Source organism: Neomonachus schauinslandi, chromosome Y, assembly GCF_002201575.2.
Source record: "Neomonachus schauinslandi chromosome Y, ASM220157v2, whole genome shotgun sequence".
NCBI classification, from domain to species: Eukaryota; Metazoa; Chordata; class Mammalia; order Carnivora; family Phocidae; genus Neomonachus; species Neomonachus schauinslandi.
In genome coordinates this window covers 4,406,889-4,425,785 of record NC_058420.1, presented here as the reverse complement: position 1 = coordinate 4,425,785, position 18,897 = coordinate 4,406,889, and the positions used below count along the sequence as shown (strand labels likewise).

General features: G+C 43.0%; 1 protein-coding gene across 1 annotated transcript in view; it reads left to right on the top strand.

Annotated features, from left to right (window-relative positions):
• The window catches only part of LOC110582161 (OFD1 centriole and centriolar satellite protein), a 27,200-nt gene extending 11,686 nt beyond the window's left edge, over positions 1 to 15,514 (top strand). Inside the window, exons 2-11 of the mRNA XM_044912040.1 lie at positions 4 to 81; positions 611 to 722; positions 2,380 to 2,958; positions 3,438 to 3,561; positions 7,498 to 7,598; positions 8,857 to 8,967; positions 11,764 to 11,921; positions 14,335 to 14,487; positions 15,034 to 15,098; positions 15,377 to 15,514. Of these exons, the coding sequence (XP_044767975.1) occupies positions 4 to 81; positions 611 to 722; positions 2,380 to 2,958; positions 3,438 to 3,561; positions 7,498 to 7,598; positions 8,857 to 8,967; positions 11,764 to 11,921; positions 14,335 to 14,487; positions 15,034 to 15,098; positions 15,377 to 15,419 (1,524 nt within the window). The 3' untranslated portion in view covers positions 15,420 to 15,514. The remainder of the gene's footprint in view (positions 1 to 3; positions 82 to 610; positions 723 to 2,379; positions 2,959 to 3,437; positions 3,562 to 7,497; positions 7,599 to 8,856; positions 8,968 to 11,763; positions 11,922 to 14,334; positions 14,488 to 15,033; positions 15,099 to 15,376) is intronic.
• The last annotated feature ends 3,383 nt before the right edge of the window (positions 15,515 to 18,897 follow it).

Sequence of the window (18,897 nt, the reverse complement as noted above, 5' to 3'; positions counted from 1 at the left end):
AAGAAAGCCGAACATGCCATCGCATTTGAGCATGAGTTCGAAAGCCACAAGCAGGCTCTGCAAAAACAGCTGCAAAGTGAAGTGAGTATTGCTCTTGGCTCATCCAAGTGTTAGGGCAGTGCACTTTGTGGGTGTGTAAACTTGGCGTGTGTCACACCAGCATAAATCAGATCTATTTGAACATCAGAAATTCCCCCCCATATGCTAATTACTCCCCCAGTATTCTTTCTCATCTGAGAAAATTCTTGAGTGATTGTGACATTACATTCATGATAGTAATAAAATCAAGAGGAAAGTAAACTCTCCTAAACACCCAGTTTTCCTTGATGGTGCCCACTGTTAAAAGTATTTCTTGATTCTCACCCCACGACTTAACAGTATTGACGCTCTCTTTCTCATGTCTGCCTCCCGTCCTGGAGTAGCTGCTGTATGAAAGGAGTAAAGAAGGAGCTGGAAAACTTGTTAGTGTGTTCTGTTGTTTCATAGGTATAAAGCTGCTCAGAATTGGCAAAAAAGAGAAGGAGAATAAGCCGGGTGAGAGAACTGTTCTTTTGAAATAAACTGTGATTTGTTTTACGTTCATTTCTTTTCCTTCCCTAAATCTTTTCAGATTGAACATTCTGCACAGCTGAAGGCCCAGATCCTTGATTACAGTAACTCCGTAAAGAGGTTAACTCTACAGGTTGCCGATTTGAAATTGCAACTGAAACAAACCCAGACAGGTCAGAGACAGACAGAGAGAGAGAGAGAGAGAGAGAGAGTGTGTGTGTGTGTGTGTGTAGCTTCTGATGTGTGTGAAAATGTAATGATGATTACTCAGTGAATTTTTAGTAATTCTCATAGTAGGGGAAGAGCTATACAAATACGTGTCACCTGAGAAGTATAACTTCTATTTCAGGACTACCCACCAGGTCATCCTCTAAAGTGACTTGCTGTCACAGATGCCCCATGGCTCAGGAGAGGTGTGACAGTGACACAGAAGTCCCCAAATTCATCCCGAACCTAGGCTTTGCTTTTTTGTTTATTACCCCGCCGCTAAGACCAGTTGACTGTTCGGTGGTTTTATGTGTCCCTGGACAGACGTGTACATGTGGCAAGAGGCAGGGCGGCCAGCAAAATGAGTCCCGCTGCTAGCGGAGTCTGGAAACACTCTTTGTTTCGGGTCCCACTTGCGAAGTTCGTTGTTTGCCTTGGGCACGCTCTGTTGAACTTCCTTGGGCCTCCGTGTCCTCACTGTTAATAGGGCTAGGAGTGGCACTGGGCCGCATGGATGAAGGTGAAGCAAGACGGATGGCAGTACGGTGCCTGGGACACACCCAACACCGAGGAGGTGGTTTCTGCTGTCGTTTTCGTACTGTTTTCATTGCCAAGCCGACGTCTGCCCCTTCCTACTTCATAACAAGGACACTGAAGCTTCCGTACCTTCTTTAGCTGCTTGTAGGTGCAAAGCAAGTTCCTCCGTGTTACCAGTTGACATGCTTTCTCGCTTCTTGGTTCTGAACCCTCCTCAGGCCCAGTTATGCTCTGCCCTGGTCAGGCCCTTGTTCGCTTCGCCCCACACGAGTTTTCCCTTTACTCATTTCTACTCTTGTTTGCTCTTCACTTTCTCTCAATAAGTCTGTTTGCCAGACTGCCCACAGCTGAAATTCTGGTGACCTCATATCATGAACAATAGTTCAAGAAGGTGGAACCTTTTGAACCCCTGCTTTGCACATGGCGAGCCTCTGTCCGGCAGCGCCATCAGGTGAGGTAGTGGTCCCAGGTACTGGCTCTCCCATCGTGCTCACTGCGTGAGCCAGCCTCGGTAGTCTCAGCCCCCCCATCTGTAAAATGGGAGCAGTGCGCGTTCTTAGCCCACAGTGTTGTTGTGACTGCGTGTCTTCCTTCCCTTACCGGAAACTCAGGCCCTGTGCTATGGTTTGTGGATTTTGCCACAGCCCTGGAGGTTCTGGGCAGCATCTTGCAGTGAAACACATTAATTATTTTGTAATCAAATGGATGAATATTCATGCTAGGTGGAATAAGTAAAGATTGTAAATGGGTTTCTATTGGTTCAGGTCAAACTTTTCAACCAAATGAGTTGAGGTCTGGTTGGGCTTTGCCACCAAATAAATTAGGAATATATTTTCGGTTTTCAGAGCTTTCTAGATTGCACAATTGTGCATAATGGATTGTGAAATAATATCACGCGTTATGAAAGGTACATATAACCTCTTGATAAATGTTAATAATTACTGTCATGACTGCAGCTTCCAAAGCTAATGTGTAAGTTAGGCCTTAATACTTCTTTCATTTTTGAAAAATCGTGATCTCGATCTATTTTAACTCTCTTCTCCACCTTTTCCGTCATTTCTCACGTGGTCTTCTTATAACCTGCAGCACTCGAGGATGAAGTGCACCACAATGCGAAGCAGTCTCTGATCGATTGTTCCATCAGTGGCCTACTGAGTGGCAAGATGGTGGTGCCTCGTAATGGGGATATAAGCAGGGATTTCTTGAAAAATCCTCTCGACCAGGAAGGGCTGATGGCGGTTATACCAAGGATCATAAATTATCCAAATGCGAGCACGGAGAGTAGTTCCCCTGATTCTGACCTTGAATTTGTAGCCAATACCAAGGCAAGGGTGAAAGAGCTAGAGCAAGAGGCCGAACGTTTGGAGAAAGCTTTCCGAAATTACCATCGAAGACTTAGTCAGCTCCCCGCTAAAAGCCCTTTAGCAGCCAACAGCCTGCCACCCCTCTACTTGCTAGGGACACTCAAAAGCATCACTTCGAGTTCACCCCAAAGACGCACTTGTGCCGAGGGCAGAGTTGTCTCTGAGCAGCCTCTGGTGGGCACCCCCGAGGAGGACAAGAGCAGCGCCTCGCGGCCACGCAGGAGCACCGCCTCCAGATGCCTCTCCTCCCCTCCCATTCCCAAAGCAAAAAGGAGCCTCGACGGTGAAATGTATCTGGAAGGTGAGCTGCTGCCGAGAGGGTTGCAGGACGCTCTGGATTTGGAAGGGTCTGGTCCTGGGAGGGCCTCTTCCCCGAGTAAGAGTGCAGCCCGGGACGGCAGGAAGGAGTGGGAGCTGAGCCCGGAAACGCCTGAGCCCAGGCACTTGGGTCCTCTCTCTCAATCTGCCTTTCCCGGTTAACAGTGGCGTCTCCCCCATGTTGCGGGGGTGGGGTAATGTCCTGTTCTAGCAACTTCCTGGGCACACAGACAGGTGCAGAGTGACGGTGGCTTTCCCTTTACTGCTGGTTAGTTGTATATGTTTGAGTTACTACTGCAGTTTCGTTGAGGGGCTTGAATCGTTAGCTTTGTAGATCATTTATGCATCATACTCAGCTGTTTACAAGGATAATAGAATTCATTGTCAGAGTAATAGAACTGTTTGGAAACCATGTTGCTGTCTTCTTGCAATTTTTAAATAGTCAGGCCTTCTGTCCCTTAGGTCTGGACCGATCCCACGCTGCTGGCCCCAGTCCTTGTCCCGACAGAACACCCCGGCCCTCACCTGCTGAGTCCAGGCACAGCCCTTCCCTCCACCCGCTGCCCAGCTCTCCAGAGCAGGCCAGGTAACACCGCCTTCCGCTCGACCTCTGCCCAGTCTGCTGAGCTGCACAGGGTCTCAGCCTGGACTCATTTGGGCTTTCTGTGGCAGTGTAGAGTTGGTAATCAGATTGTAAGATGATGTGTGATCTTTGAGAATCATCTAAGTTACCTGGAGTGGGAGTGGGGAAGAACATTCCTTTTAACAAAGTAGTTTCTACTTCTTTGCTAAACTTGGTGTGTAGAATTTACACTGTGGTATCAGTAAACATTTTCGTACTTCAAAAATAGACTCGGTTAACGAAGGTAAAACAAATTGTCCAAAATCTGGGAAAACAAATTCAGTTTGAGCTTAAGACAATTTCACACATCACTAAAAAGTCATATAAAAATATTTTGGCATTTAAATATAAACAAACAGGTTCCAGCTTTTTTTTGTACTTGAGTATAGTTGATACACGATGTTAGATTAGTTTCAGGTACACAGCATAGTGATTTGACTCCATACGTCATTCTGTGCTCCCCACAACTGTAGCCCACATCTGTCACTGTACAATCCTATTGCACGGCCATTGACCGTAGTCCCTGTGCTGTACCTTTTATTCCCATGGCTTACTCGTTTCATAAGTGGAAACCTGTACCTCCCCCTCCCCTTTACCCATTTTCATCCCTTGGCCCCCTTCCCTCTGGCCATCATCACTTTGTTCTTTTTGTATTGATAGGTCTGATTCTGCTTTTTCTTTGTTTATTCATTTGTTGTTTTTTTTTAAGATCTTATTTATTTCAGAGACAGTGCTCACGAGTGGGGGGAGGGGCAGAGGGCGAGAGAATCCCAAGCAGACTCTGCGCTAAGTGCGGAGCCCGACGCAGGCCTCCATCTTACAACTGTGAGATCATGGCCTGAGCCGAAATCAAGAGTCAGATGCTTAACTGACTTAGCCATCCAGGGGCCTCTGTTTGTTCATTTGTTTTTTAGACTCCACATGTAAATGAAATTACATGGTATTTGTCTTTCTCAGTCTGATTTATTTCGCTTAGCATAATACTCTCTAGGTCCATCTGTGTTGTTGCAGGTGGCAAAAATCTCATGCTTTTTTATGGCTGAGTGATATCCTGTTATGTATAGATATATATACACCACATTTTCTTTATCCATTCACTGATTGATGGGTATTTGGGTTGCTTCCATATCTAGGCTATTATAAATAATGCTGCTCTAAACATAAGGGTACATGTATCTTTTTAAATTAGTGTTTTCATTTTCTTTGCATAAATACCCAGTAGTGAAATTACTGAATCATATGGTCTTTCTGTTTTTAATTTTTTGAGGAACCTCCATACTGTCCACAGTGGCTGCGCCAGTTTGCATTCCCACCAGTAGTGCGCGAAGGTTCCTTCTCCACGTCCTCGCCAACACTTGTTGCTTCTTGTCTTTTTGGTTATAGCCATTCTGACAGGTGTCAGGTGATACCTCATTGTGGCTTTAATTTGCATTTTCCTTATGAGTGATGTTGAGCCTCTTTTCATGTGTTTGTTGGTCATCTGTAGGTCTTTGGAAAAATGTCTATTCAGATTCTCTGGCCGTTTTATTTTATTAATTTTTTTAAAGATTTTATTTATTTGACACAGAGAGAGCACAGCAGGGGGAGCAGCAGAGGGAGAGGGAGAAGCAGGCTTCCTGCGGAGCAGGGAGCCCGACGTGGGGCTCAATCCCAGGACCCTGGGATCATGACCTGAGTTGAAGGCAGACGCTTAACCGACTGAGCCACCCAGGCACCCCTCTCTGGCCATTTTAATCAGATTATTTGTATTATTGGTGTTGAGTTGTATAAATTCTTTACATATTTTAGATTTTAACCTCTTACGGGATCTATCATTTACAAATATCTTCTCCCATTCAGTAGGTTGCCTTTTCATTTTGTGATGGTTTCTTTTTGCTGTGCAAAAGCTTTTTATTTTTATGTAGTCCCAGTAGTTTAATTTTGTTTTGTTTCTCTTGCATCAGGAGACCTATCTAGGAAAATTTGCCAAGGCTGATGTAAGAGAAATTACTGCCTGTGCTCTCTTCCAGGATTTCTGTGGCCTCAGGTCTCACATTTAGGTCTTTAACCCTTTTGAGTTTATTCTTGTGTATGGTGTAAGGAAGTGGTCTAATTTCATTGTTTTGCATGTAGCTGTCCAGTTTTCCCAAGACCATTTATTGAAGAGACTGTCCTTTCCCCAGGGTATATTCTTGCCTCCTTTCTTGTAGATTAATTGACCATATCAGTGTGGGTTTATTTCTGGACTCTCAGTTCTGTTCCACTGATCTTTATGTCTGGTTTTGTGCCAGTACCATACCATTTTGATTTCTATAGCCTTGCGGTATATCTTGAAATCTGGAATTGTGCTACTTCAGCTTTGTTCTTCTTCCTCAAGATTGCTTTGGCTATTTGGGGGTCTTTTGTGGTTCCATACACATTTTAAGTATTACTTGTTCTAGTTCTGTGAAAAATGCTGTTGGTGTTTTGATGGGGATTGCATTGAATCTGTCAATTGCTTTGGGTAACAGGGACATATTAATAGTATTATTTCTTCCAATCCATGAGCATGGAATATCTTGCAGTTTGTGTCATCTTGAGTTTTCTTTCATCAGCGTTTTTGTAGTTCTCAGTACAGGTCTTGTAGCTCCTTAGTTAAATTTATTTCTAGGTATTATTTTTGGTGCAACTGTAAATGGAATTTTTTCTTAATTTCTCTTTTTGCTACTTCATTATTAGTGTGTAGAAACGCAACTGATTTCTGGGTATGAATTTTCTATCCTGCGACTTCCCTGAATCCATTTATTCTAATAGTTTTTTGGTGGCGTCTTTAGGATTTTTTATGTATAGGATCATGTCATCTGTAGATGGGGACAGTTTACTTCTTCTTTTCCAATACGGATGCCTTTTATTTCTTGTCTGATTGCTGTGGCTAGGACTTCCAGTACTATGTTGAATAAAAGTCGCAAGAGTGGACATACTTGTCTTGTTCCCGATCTTAGAAGGTTCCAATTTGTAGATCATTGAAATAAATTCTAAATTGGTAATGGGTCCTGGGATATGATTGCTAAAGCAGGAGGGAGTGGATGTGTTTAGGAGCTCAGCAGTGGGTTGTCCAGTCTGGGATTTGAGTCACATGAGGAACCACTGTTTGTGCCTGGTCCCCATGGCTGGAGACTCTGACTCCTTAGTTCTGGGCTCCAGCCTGGGCTTCTGCATGCTGATTCCATTACGCTATACAGAGTTGAAAACTGCCATGTGTGCCTGTTACGATCCTAAAGACTAATGTTTTTTTTTATATCATTCTTTGTTGTAATAAAGCCAGGAAGAAAGATAAGACGCATGTGCTGAGTTAGGGCCCTTTGATGCACATGGGGCTTGTAGTATAACCTCTCCTGCTGACAGTGTGCAGAATTCGTTTTTATCTTTTCTTTTTTTAAAGATTTTATTTATTTGACAGAGACACAGCGAGAGAGGGAACACAAGCAGGGGGAGTGGGAGAGGGAGAAGCAGGCTTCCCAGGGAGCAGGGAGCCCGATGTAGGGCTTGATCCCAGGACCCTGGAATCATGACCTGAGCCGAAGGCAGACGCTTAATGACTGAGCCACCCAGGCGCCCCCAGAATTCGGTTTTTTCAGAAATGTTTTCTGGTTCTTGAAAAAGTCAGCTCCTCCTAGGAATAATGCGGGAATGATAGCAGTACCTATCTCACGGCATTTAGTGGTATGAGGAGTCACCAAGCGAACAGCTTAGAGGGATGCCTGGTGCATGGAAGGTGCCCCCTGCAGTGTAGCTGCAGTGTAGCTCTTATTCTTCGTGAGCCCAAGAAAAACTGCTTTTCGAAAGCATTTTCTTGAGTCCCAAAAGGTTTTCATTGCCCTGTGCTCTTGGGTTTTACATTCCTACAACTTGACATTCTTGAATTTTATTCTTCCAATCCAGTCTTTATCAAAGACAAATGGAACTTCAGGAAAAAAGTGAATTTTCAAATCCAGGCAAGCTACCTTTTAAGGACAATGAGGAATTTGAATCATCTTTTGAATGTAAGTTCAAATATGCGTACTGGTTTTTATAAGTTCAAAATGTAGAAAGCTTAGTTTTGGTGAAACATATTCATTGTCATGAAAAGCAAAGAAATTACAGATTAGGATATTTTTATTTTGTTTTGTTGTTGTTTTAAAAGATTTTATTTATTTGACACCCAGAGACACAGCGAGAGAGGGAACACAAGCAGGGGGAGTGGGAGAGGGAGAAGCAGGCTTCCCGCGGAGCAGGGAGCCCGATGCGGGGCTCGACCCCAGAACCCTAGGGTCATGACCCAAGCCAAAGGCAGACGCTTAACGACTGAGCCACCTAGGCACCCCAGGACATTTTTATTTTGTGATAAAAGCACCCCAGGACATTTTTATTTTGTGATAAAAGCACAAATACAGATATATTGCCTCATTTTTATATCACGAAGATTTTCAGGGGTGCGTTCTGAGTTCCATTTATTAAGCATTTGAGGATAGCTCAGAATTTCAAAGTTGGAGCTGAGCCTGTAAGTGAATCCTTAACTCAGTTTACCAAGTTTGGGATTGCCTCAGATTTAAAATAAGTGATTTTTAAAAATTCTTTTTTCCCTTTTACGGAACAGGAGTATGCTGTTATTTTTATTTAAAGTATACAGATTCCATTGACTGCCTAAGATTTAGAAAGCCCATTTTTTAAATTAAAAAATGGAGGTAAAATAATACAAGCTTGCGAGTCTAGAATTGGTGCCCAGCTGTGGCCCTGCCTAGAGCCCACTGCTTAAGTACAAAATAGAGCTGTAGCGCGGGTCATCCCCGCAGCTCTGTCCACCTTGGAGGTCTTCATATTTGTACATAACCTGCCATTTTGCTTCGTGAGCTTCATGGCGAGTGTGAAAGCATCATTTTGAACATTTCACTGATAACGCTTAGTAAATCTTTCAAAATCCTTTTGACTACGTTTGTTAAATCATTGATTTCAAATAGAATTCAAGTGATTATCAGCAAGCCAGGTGAATTCTTTCACTCAGTTGATTTTTCCTTTTGGGTAACCAATGAGACTTTATAAAGACATCTAATTCTTGAAAGCAGAAGAACACTGGGAGAAGTGAATACCATGGTCATGCGGCTCCAATGTAGACTTCTAGAGTCCTCGAGACAAAGAGCTGGCCCAGTTGTTTTGGCCAAAACGCGCATGCTTCACCATGAGTTCTCCCGACACTGCGCTGCACCCCCTTCTCTTGCCCTCATTCCTGAGGACGCACGGGATACTTGTTTGCACCTCGTGTAGTTGCAGGGAGCGCAGCGAGGCCGTTTGAAGCGGACGGCCTCCATCCTGCCGGCGACATGCCTCATGTGGATGCTGCTGCGGCTGCCAGACCTATGTCCTGTCACTACCCGAGTAAGTTTTCCTGTGTTTTAGTAAACAAAATAGATTAACGAATTAGTAATATTGAATCTTATTTCGTTTCGTTTTCTATTTGCTTCCTCCATGCCTTAAGAAAGTAGGATAAGCAAAACCTTTATATATTTCAGTCTTCAGAAAAACTGGTGACGTTGCAGGAAACTGGTCATGAGACTTGTCTTGCGGGCTCACCTGGTCTTTCCTTTGCCTCCTCCAGATGACCCACTTCCCTCCCCTGGGTGGAAGAAAGGTGTAGCGGGGAGATTGGAGCTTTGCTCCAGGGCTCAGCCAACAGCCAGGTCCTTTTCTTCTTGGACCTAAGTGTTGAAGCCCCAAAGTTGAAAGGAAATGCTTTTAGTAAAACCACCTATTAGTCCTTTCCAAACATTGCGAGGACATCATCCCTAAAAGCTATGCAAAGCCTCTTAGAAACAGTTTCTTGGTTTAAGGCACAGTTGGGAATATGAGCAATCCCTGAAAGAAGCAGGAGACTTTGAGAGGGTTGATTTTTGCTGATTCCGGAGTAAATCATTCTGGAAAGCACTCCTTCGTTGAGGCCTGATCAAGAGCCTTTTCTCTGCTGTGCACTTTCATCGTGGCTGGGCATACAGCAGTGTACCAACCCAGGCCCCTGCTTCATGGAGCTTCTAGTAGGAGAATGGGACAGTCGGCAGGCCGTCATCGAGGACCTCCAGTGGGATAGATACCGATAGGGACCGTGGCGCCGGAGAGCAGATCTGATGGGCAGCCGTTTGGCAGAAATCTGAGTGAGTAGGGAAGTAAAATAACGTAATAGGATAAGGGAAAGCAACTGAGCTGACAGGTGTTCTGTTTCTGACACATAACATAGATTATGGTGAATGGCCTTTTAAATGATTATTAAATAGTGTGGTTACCTTTTGGTCATTGAGAAAGTCTCTTATATTTGTTGTTTCACCTCTTCATCTGGGTGCAAAGGGAAATGAAAAAGCCGCAGGCTTGATGCCTTTGTGTCAGTGGAAACACTTCTTTTCTCTGTTCTTAATGTCCAAGACGGTTTCGGTACGCCACTCTGCTGAGTACACTGGACTCGGCTACAGAGTACACCTCCCAGGGAAGAAGCAGCCCTTTTCATGTGTTTAAATTCGCTCCCAAACTGCATTCTTACTGTGACGTTGCTACTAATAGATGGTTTTACTCTGACAGACCGAGGAGGAAGCCTCCTTGCCCCAGCAGGCAGGACGCTGCGTCGCTGCCTATGGAAATGGTCAGCGCCTCCTGTGGTATTAGAATTTCCTGACCAGGATTAAGAGAAGACTGTTGCTCCTGTCCCGTCAGTAAAGCTGACTTTTTGCTAGTGACTTAGGACAGTGCATGGCAACGAGGTTTGAAGTCCCATGGTGAACCTGTGAATTTGTTGTTTCTTAGCATTGCTGGGGAAAGTTGAGGTTATAGGCCAGAGCTGGAGGAGAAAAAGGTCAGCACAGTCATCTGTGGAATTGAGATTGAATTCAGCATGTGAGGTGTGCGGACCTGTGTTGCAGGCTTAGGGAACAAACGATTAAAACATGGTCCTTGGCCAGAAGGAGCAGAAGTAGGGAGACAGATGCCTATGGGTTGTGACAAGGCAGGTACAAAGCACTGTGTGAATAAGGTGCTGGAGTGGCCAGTTGTCACTTTAGGAATAAGGAGGACCTCCCAGAGGAGGTGGCTTTTAAGTGAGGGCTTCCATAGGAGGTAAGGTTGTGGGGGAAGAAGGGAGCATGTCAGGTTAAGGAGGCCGTGAAAGCAAGGTCATGGCGCAAGGCTGATGCAGCTGTGCTCAGCCACCAGTGAGCGAGCTGCTCTATAGATGGAATGTTTCGGATGTGAAGGTTACGGTGATAGAGGAAGTCAGTCTGGAAAGAAAAAGGCAGATTGTCAGCCTAAACCACTATGGGTTAGGAGTCCCCCAGAGCAGACAGTGTGCAGAGCAGATCCAGGAAGTGACTGGTGCTCACAAAGGTGAAGGTGGGTTGCTTGAAGGCAGACGAGTGTCCTGGAGGGCGTTGACTAGGTGATTGCCGCCACCCAGGTAAATGGTGATAAGGACCCTCAGTGCAGCAGGAGGAAGAAGAACCTCTAAGCCCTGGTGGCCGAGTGGACATAGCATGGAAAGAGCATGATTAAAGGGACAGGAATGATGAGTTCAGGTATGAAGCCAGGGCTCTGGGGTCTCCATGTGCTGATGGCAGGAAGCCTGTTAGAAACCAGGGAGTGAGGAAACAGAGAGGTCGGGCCTAGAGAAGGAGGTATGGGAAGGGTCGGGGATCAGCCTGGAGGAGGTGGGCAGCAGCAGCGAGCTGGCTAGAATGGGGGGGGTGGGGGGGTGGAGGGCGTCTTGTCTGGGGCAGGAGAGACTGGGACGCCTGCACAGGAGCAAGGGGAAGAGCTGGGAAAGTGCTGTGTAAATGAAGAGGGACTGACGGTTAAGTCTGAGTCCTAAAGCTGGGGGCAGCCTCCTAACCAAAGGCAGGGCTTGCCTTGGGAAGGGCGGAGGTGAGCGAAGAGCGTAAGAAGCTGCGATTGTGGGGGCATGAGAGGCAGTTATAGTCATCGTATTAAGGGTGACTTGCCTTCATCTTAGCAAAGTAAAAGGCAGGGCACAGGGCTAGAAGTGGGTTTGGGGGCTTGAAGATGGAGCAGGTCAAGAGTCCTCTAAGAACCAAGCAGAGTCTTCCTGAGTCTTGGCAAGGGCCCCTGCAAAGCACTCATGCATATATTTGAAAAATCCGATGCTGGAAACTACGTGCCTTTTCTTTTCTGTCCCGTTAGGCGTAGATCAGAAACAAATGGGAGAACAGAAGGAAGAAGAAAAAATATGGGAAGAGCACATGAAAGACCGCAGGCAGAGAGAAGAAAGAAGGCAGAATGAGCGGCGAGAGGCTTTAGAAAGGGAACGAAGAGAACTAGAAAAATTGGATCAAGAGCGGGTAATGCTAAGTACACGCAAATTCCCTATGCTGCTTTTCCCTTGGTACACCTCCTGTAAGTACCTTGTTCTCAGGGACATGAGTCCTTCGTGTGTCCTGAAGTCATAGGAGTGGCAGATAACTTTGGTTTTGTTTTTTTTTTTTTTTTTTTTTTTTTACCATACAACATTATTATAGTATTATTGACTGTATTCCCTATGCAGTACTTCAAATTGCTGTAACTTACATATTTTATGACTGGAAGTTTGTACCTCTTAATCCCCTTTATCTATTTCCCCTATCCCCCTACCCACCTCCTCCCTGGCAACCACCAGTTTGTTCTCCATATTTGAGTCTGGGTGTTTTGGGTTTGTTGTTTCTTTGTTCATTTGTTTTGTTCTCTAGATTCCACATGTAAGTGAAATCATATGGTATTTGTCTTTCTCGGACTTATTTCACTTAGCATAATATCCTCTAGGTCCATCGGGTTGTCACAGATGGCAAGATCTCATCCTTTTTATGGCTGAGTAATAGTCCATTGTGTATATATACCACCTCTTCTTTATCCATTCATCTATGGATGGACACTTGGGCTTCTTCCATATCTTGGATATTGTAAATAATGCAGTAAACATAGGGGGGCGTGTATCTTTTCAAATTAGTGTTTTTGTTTTCTTTGGGTAAATACCCAGTAGTGGAATTACTGGATCATATGGTAATTCTACTTTTAATTTTTTGAGGAACCTCCATATTGTCCTCCACAGTGGCTGCCCCAGTTTGCATTTCTTTTTCTCCACATCCTCGCCAACACTTGTTGTCTTTTTGATTTTAGCCATTCTGACAGGTGTGAAGTGATAGCTCATTGTAGTTTTGATTTGTATTTCCCTGATGATGAGTGATGATGAGCATCTTTTCATGTGTCAGTTGGCCATCTGAATGTCTTTGGAGAAATGTCTATTCAGGTCCTCTGCCCATTTTTTTTTGTTGTTTTTTTTGTTTTGTTGATGGTTTCCTTCACTGTGCTGAAGCTTTTTATCTTGATGTAGTCCCACTAGGTTTTGGGGTTTTTTTGTTTGTTTTTTGTTGTTATTGTTTGCTTTTGTTGCCCTTGTCTCAGAAGACATATCTAGAAAAATGTTGCTAAGGCAGATGTCAGAGAAGTTACTGCTTATGTTCTCTTCTAGGATTCCTGTGGTTTCAGGTTGCACATTTAGGTCTTTAATCCATTTTGAGCGTATTTTTGTTTAAGAAAGTGGCCCAGTTTTCCCAGCACCAGTTTTTGAAGAGATTGTCTTTTCCCTGTTGTGTATTCTTGCCTCCTTTGTCGTAGATCAATTGACCATATAAGCATGGGTTTACTTCTGGGCTCTCCGTTCTGTTCCACTGATCTATGTGTCTGTTTTTGTGCCAGTACCAGACTGTTTGGATTATTATAGCTTTGTAGTATATCTTGAAATCTGGCATTGTGATACCTTCAGCTTTGTTCTTCTTTTTCAAGATTGTTTTGGCTATTTGGGTCTTTTGAGGTTCCATACAAATTTTAGTCTTATTAAATTTAGTATTAAAAGCCTGCTGTAGGCATCCCAGTCTTCTTTGCTTAAGAGCACTGAGAAAGGCTATGTATAACATAGACCTTAGGAGTTTAGCAACAAAGGGGAGCTTTTGCAAGCTCATTTGCGTTCTCATCTGGTCCTGGAAACAAGCTGTAGAGGAGGTGGGCTTGGCTTTGCTTTGCTATAGGTCTTCCCTTTTTAAATGGGGTTCTTTTTTTTTTTTTTTTTTTTTAAGATTTATTTTTTGACAGAGACACAGCCAGAGAGGGAACACAAGCAGGGGAAGTGGGAGAGGGAGAAGCGGGCTTCCCGCGGAGCAGGGTGCCCGACGCAGGGCTTGATCCCAGGACCCTGGGATCATGACCTGAGCCGAACGCAGACGCTTAACGACTGAGCCACCCAGGCACCCCTTTAAATGAGGTTTAAAGAAGACTTCCAAGGTCAGCTAGCTGGGACTAGAGTAACCCCAGGGAAGTGACTGCTGGTCAGCAGTGGCTTCCAGGGCCTCCCCTGCCCTCCTCCTTCCTCTGATTCTCTTTTGGCCTTCTAGGTCCTGATTCTGGTCCTAGGTGCATGGGTTACTCTGGCCACTTCACAGACCTGCTGAGTCTTACCGAAATTCATCTTCCATATGGATGTTCCTTGGACTCCTGGTTAATTTGGTTTAAAGCACAGGCCACTTGAGGCAAATTAATTCCTTCCTTCATTGAGATACCTGTTTGTCTCCCTTTGGTAGCAATGACTTCAGTTAAAGAAACAGTTGTTTGGCATGCAGGTTGTACTTAAAGGACCAGGATTATGTTTCTATGCCTTTTTAAACACTTACAAGTTGTTTTAATGTACTTGTGTATTTCCTATGTTGGCACCTGTCTATTCCATAGAGGATGATTGAAGAATCATTGAAGATTGAAATGGAAAAAGAATTAGAAATGAGTGTTGAAGAAACGAAAGGCAAATCTGTTTGTGGTGAAAATCCTTTAGAGAAATACATGAAAATTATTCAGCGGGATCAAGACCAGGAGACGGCAGATAAGGTGCTGATGCTGTGGCCCGGCCTTCTGTGGAGGGTGTTGCCGAGGGATGCTTTGGTTTGTTAGAAAGCTGTAGGACCCAAATCTGCCTTCTCCACTGGAGACAAAAAGGTAGAAGCATAGAAAATCCACAATTCAGATAGAGCCCTGAGTCTTTTTGATACATGACACTCTTGACAAAATTTCATCGCTTTGCTTGGGGAAAGATTGACGAGGTTTTGATTTGTCAACTTTTATAAAAATTAGGATGTCTCTCATTTTAAGAACAAGAAAGAAATGTAATGAAAGGTCTGTTCATGAATAATGAATGCATTAGTACCATCTGAAACATTGATGTTTTACTTCAGTCTCACACACTGTGGGTGTTGAGAATGGGTACCAGATAGTTTATTTTGATGGGCTTGCTGAATTTCATGTTGAAAAGTCACCTCTTTTTTAGACTCTTTTAAGTTGCATATATATCTCAAATTAGTCCTTAGAGAAATGAAAATGTTGAATAAAACTGATACATAATGTAATTTCAAGATTCTTTTTCCCTCTTTGTATCAGAGTTCAAAGGTTGGCAGAGAAGCCTCAGAAGTGGACACAGTGCCATTGAGTGACAAAGACGAAAGGTATGGTTTCCTCAATATGGTGTTCCTGCACAGACCATTAAGTTGCTGGTGTGTCAGCCAAGGGAAACGTTCAGATATTTGAGTCTCCCTGTAAGAAATTAGTGAAACAATCAAAATTAGGGACTTCAAAAAAAATCTGTTGCATTTTTTAATTTGTAAAATTGCTTAAGCAAGGGCAGAAACCCCACAGAGAAAGAATGTGAACATCATAAAGATCCGTGAATGAACTTGTCAAGAATTTAATAAATTAAAATTGTTTTTATCTTTCCCTAATTTAGTTTCACGGGCTTTTCTCATGAAGAAACAGATGACTTTTGGTAACCATGTTTGCTGTCCAGCATCTTATCCATATAATGTAACTAAAGGCCTATGAATTCTCTGTAACAAGACAAAATTCTCAATAAAAATTTTATGTGTAATCCCATGCAATTTTGTTTTTCAAATTTTATTTGGTATCATAGTATATAAACCAAAAATCATCTAGTCAAGTAACACCTCTTTAGAATTTCTCCTTTTTAGGCTTTGCATGACACTAGAATGAGTTTTGTTCCTTCCCATTTTTGTCAGAGGTTATATTTATTCGAAAACTTCTTGGTCAAGTTCCAGGCCTACATATTGGAAGTTTCAGCTATGTTCCTTTCCTCTCCAGAGCTGGGCTACCCCCTGTCAAATAGGAGGCCATCTTCCCCAACACTTGCCGTCTGATCTGTCCCTGAAAATAAGGACACAGGCCTTTCCGTCCCAGGTGTTAGAAATAATGCAGTATCACCTCTGGTCTTTACTTTTCACATCTTTTTCTTGAGAATGAACACAACCCATTCTTAGATGGTGATAAAAAGAGAAAGTAACATTTACTGAGCACTTTCTGTGTACCAGGTACCATTTTAAACCTTTATGAACTCACTTAATTCTTACATCATCCATATGAAGCATGTGTACTATGACTATCCACATGTTATGGATGAGGAAATGCGAGGCACAGAGAGGTTGGTGACTTGATCAGGGTCTCATAGCCATCAAGTTGCAGAGCCAGGATGTACATACCCTGGTGGGAGACCAGTGCTGCCTCCAAGCTGGGCGGTTCTGGAGCTGCCCCTGTGGAAGACATCCCACAACTTGCAGTGGGTCGCCCATTGCATATCCCTTTCCAGAGTGACCTTTAGAAACCACACAGCGAACAAATAGGATAATTGCACTCCAGCGCAGCACCCGCAGAACTTCCAGAAAGGGAGGAAGAAACCCATTTGCTGTTGTTCCCCTTTCTTCATCTTTGCACACCTGTACCTCACAGTCCAGCGTCTTGTGTGTGGGAGCATCTTGGAAAAGTTCTTTAATGACGTTGCCGGTATGGTCACCAGAAAGTGCACACAGAACGGCCCTGAGGGTGACCACCCACCCAGTTTGCCTGGACAGTGCTAACCCATGGTCCCCCAGCTCCTAACATGGGATGGCTTTGTCTGGTCTGTCTTTTCAGTGAGGTCCCAGAGATCATTTCCCTGTACAAATACAGACTGGGTTGAATTGGTTTTGCCAGTGATACTTACTAGGTCACTGAATTCTAACAAAGTGGGAAGGCGATTTTTTTGTATTTGTTACTGCTTAGGCTTCTAAGGAGTTTCTCATTGAAGTATACCTTTGAAAGTCATTGAAGAAAGAAGTTGTCTAGGCATCATCATTATCACACTTAGCACATCAAACATCAAGTCCTGTTGCCACCAAGAACTTGGCATCTTCTCTTTCAACACCACCTCATAACGTCTTTTTTTCTTCCAGCTTGCAGATAAAATTGACATATAACATTGTGTGCATTTAAGGTATAGAACATGTTGATGTGGTGCCACTTACATGTTGCAAAATGATGACCACCACAGCATTAGCAAACACCTGCATCATGTCACACAATCACCACTTACGGGTAAGAACATAGCAACTTTCAAGTATGATACAATATTATTCACTGTAATCACCATGCTGTACATGAGATTTTCTGAATTTACTCCTCTTGTAACTGGAAGTGTGTGCTCTTTGACCAACACCTCTTCCCCACTCCCCAGCTCCTGGTAACCACCAGTTTAGTCTGTTTCTAGTTCACCTTTTTAAGATTCCCTATGTAAGTGAGAACATACAGTATTTGTATTTCTCTGCCTTATTTCACTTAGCATTATGCCCTCAAAGTATTGTTGCAAAGAGCAGGATGCCTTCTTTCTCATGGCTCAATAATATTCCATTGTGTAGATGGTGTGTATGTATATACGTGTATATATACTATATACACCACATCATCTTTACTAATCCATCCCTCCTTGATGGTCACTTAAGTTTCCAGAGCTGGACTATTGTGAATAATACTGCAGTGAACATGGCAGTCCAGATAGTTCTTCAAGAACCTGTTCTCATTTCCTTTGGTTAAGTACCCAGAAGTGGGATTGCTGGATCATAGGGTACTTCTATTTTTTAATTTTTTGAGGAACCTCCATACTCTTAACCACAGTGGCTGCACCAATTTATATTCCCACCAACAGTGCACAACCTCACCAACACTTGTTATCTCTTTTCTTTTTGATGGTTACCATCCTAACTGGTGTGACATGATGTCTCATTGTGGTTTTGATTTGCATTTCACTGACGATTAGTGATGTTGAGCACCTTTTCACGTACCTGTATGTTGTCTTTAGAAAAATGTCTGTTCAGGGGCGCCTGGCAAGCTCAGTCAGTGGAGCATGTGACTCTTGATCTCAGAGTTGTAAGTTCGAGCCCCAGATTGGGTGTTAGAGATTACTTAAATAAGTAAAATCTTAAAAAAAAAAAAAAAGTTCCTCTGCCCATTTTTCAAATTGGATTGTTTTTTGCTCTTCAGTCATATGAGTTTTTTATATATTTTGGATATTAACCCTTTATCAGATACATGGTTTGCAGATACTTTCTTCCACTTGGACAGGTTGCCTTTTCACTTTGTTGATGGTGCCCTTTGCTGTGCAGAAGATTTTTAATTTGATGTAATCTCACTTGTTTATCTTTGCTTTTGTTGCCTTTCATTCTTGTGTCAAATCCAAAAAATCATTGCCAAGACTGATGCCAAAGAGCTTACCTGCTATGTTATCGCCCAGGAATTTTACAGTTCAGGTCTTATGTTCAAGTCTTTAATCCATTTGGAATTGCTTTTTATGTGTGGTGTAAGGTAGGGATCCAGTTTCATTCTTTTGTATGTGCCTATTCAGTTTTCCTAATACCATTTATTATAGTCTCTTCCCCTTTCCTCTATATATCCTTGTATATTCTTGGCCCATCTGTTGTAAATTAACTGATCATATATGAATGCATTTATTTCTGGGCTCTCTTATAGTGTTTCATTGATCTAGGTGTCTATTTTTATACCAGTACCACACTATTTTCATTATTATAGCTTTGTACTATAGTTTGAAATCTGGAAGTGTGATGCTTCCAGCTGAGTTCATTCTTAAGATTGCTTTAGCTATTTGGAGTTTATTTTATTTTGTGGTTTCATACAAATTTTATGATCTTTATATTTCTGTGAAAGAATGCTTTGGGAATTTTGACAGGGATTGCATTAAATATGTCAATCACTTTGGGGAGTATGAACATTTTAACAATATTCTTCCAGTCCACGAACGTGGAATATCTTTCCATTTATTTGTATCTTCAGTTTCTTCAACGTCTTATGGTTTTCAGATCTTTCATTGCTTTGGTTAAATTTTTTCCTAAGTATTCTTTTTTTTTTTTAAAGATTTTATTTATTTATTTGAGACAGAGAGAATGAGATACAGAGAGCATGAGAGGG